The 659-nt window shown below is 39.3% G+C and overlaps 1 protein-coding gene across 4 annotated transcripts in view; it reads left to right on the top strand.

Annotated features, from left to right (window-relative positions):
• The first annotated feature begins 72 nt into the window (after nt 1-72).
• Nucleotides 73-659, top strand: part of LOC119586516 (transmembrane protein 186-like) — a 4,329-nt gene continuing 3,742 nt past the window's right edge. For 2 of the 4 annotated variants that reach the window (XM_037935259.1, XM_037935257.1), the window contains exon 1: nt 90-220. Coding sequence is in view for 1 of the 4 variants with exons in the window: in XM_037935257.1 (XP_037791185.1) it covers nt 212-220 (9 nt within the window). In the remaining 3 variants the exon portion in view is untranslated. Of the gene's footprint in view, nt 221-659 lie in introns of all 4 variants that reach the window. The other 2 variants (XM_037935258.1, XM_037935260.1) reach the window with 2 other exon arrangements.

Genomic DNA, 659 nt, shown 5'->3' on the forward strand with positions numbered 1-659 from the left:
CTTTTTAATCCAAAGCCTCATCCTTACGCGAACGGTGCGCGACACGTTCTCACGCATCCGAATCCAGCAATCCTCCGCCTTACGCGAACGGCCCTTGTCACCGGGAGCTGCCAGCTGCTTCCTGAACAGCTGATCACGTAAACAGCTCCCATTTCTGGTGCTCCTTTGAACGGTTTTTAAGTGATGTAGTTGTTGTTGAGAGCGTTGGTGCATGCTGTGTGTAAGTAGACTAACCAGCGTCGTTGAAAGATTATTATCATTTTTCTTGGGGTCTTTCTAATAATGGTTTGACCTTCTAATTCTCTATTTTTGTTGTTTGTCCTCTTTTCAGGTTTTCAGTGTCTCAGAACTAAGGAAAAATCGAATTTGATGAATTGTTGATGTCTGAGATATTGTAGAGTGTGTGATGTGATGTTCATTTATGCAGCAGTGTATCTATATTGCAATATATTAGAAATTATTATTATTGCAGCTGTTGTATCTCCTTCTAGGGTGTTTGCAGTGAACTGGTTGTGAAAAGCTATGTTTAGCTGCATATATACATTAATTAAGTTATGTGATGTAGTTTCAATTTCCCACAGCCATATATTACAAGGAAAAAGATATTACCTTTGCAAGTCGATAACAACAAATTATATGGCATGTATGAGAGGGAAAAC

This window comes from Penaeus monodon, chromosome 21 (genome assembly GCF_015228065.2).
Source record: "Penaeus monodon isolate SGIC_2016 chromosome 21, NSTDA_Pmon_1, whole genome shotgun sequence".
NCBI classification, from domain to species: Eukaryota; Metazoa; Arthropoda; class Malacostraca; order Decapoda; family Penaeidae; genus Penaeus; species Penaeus monodon.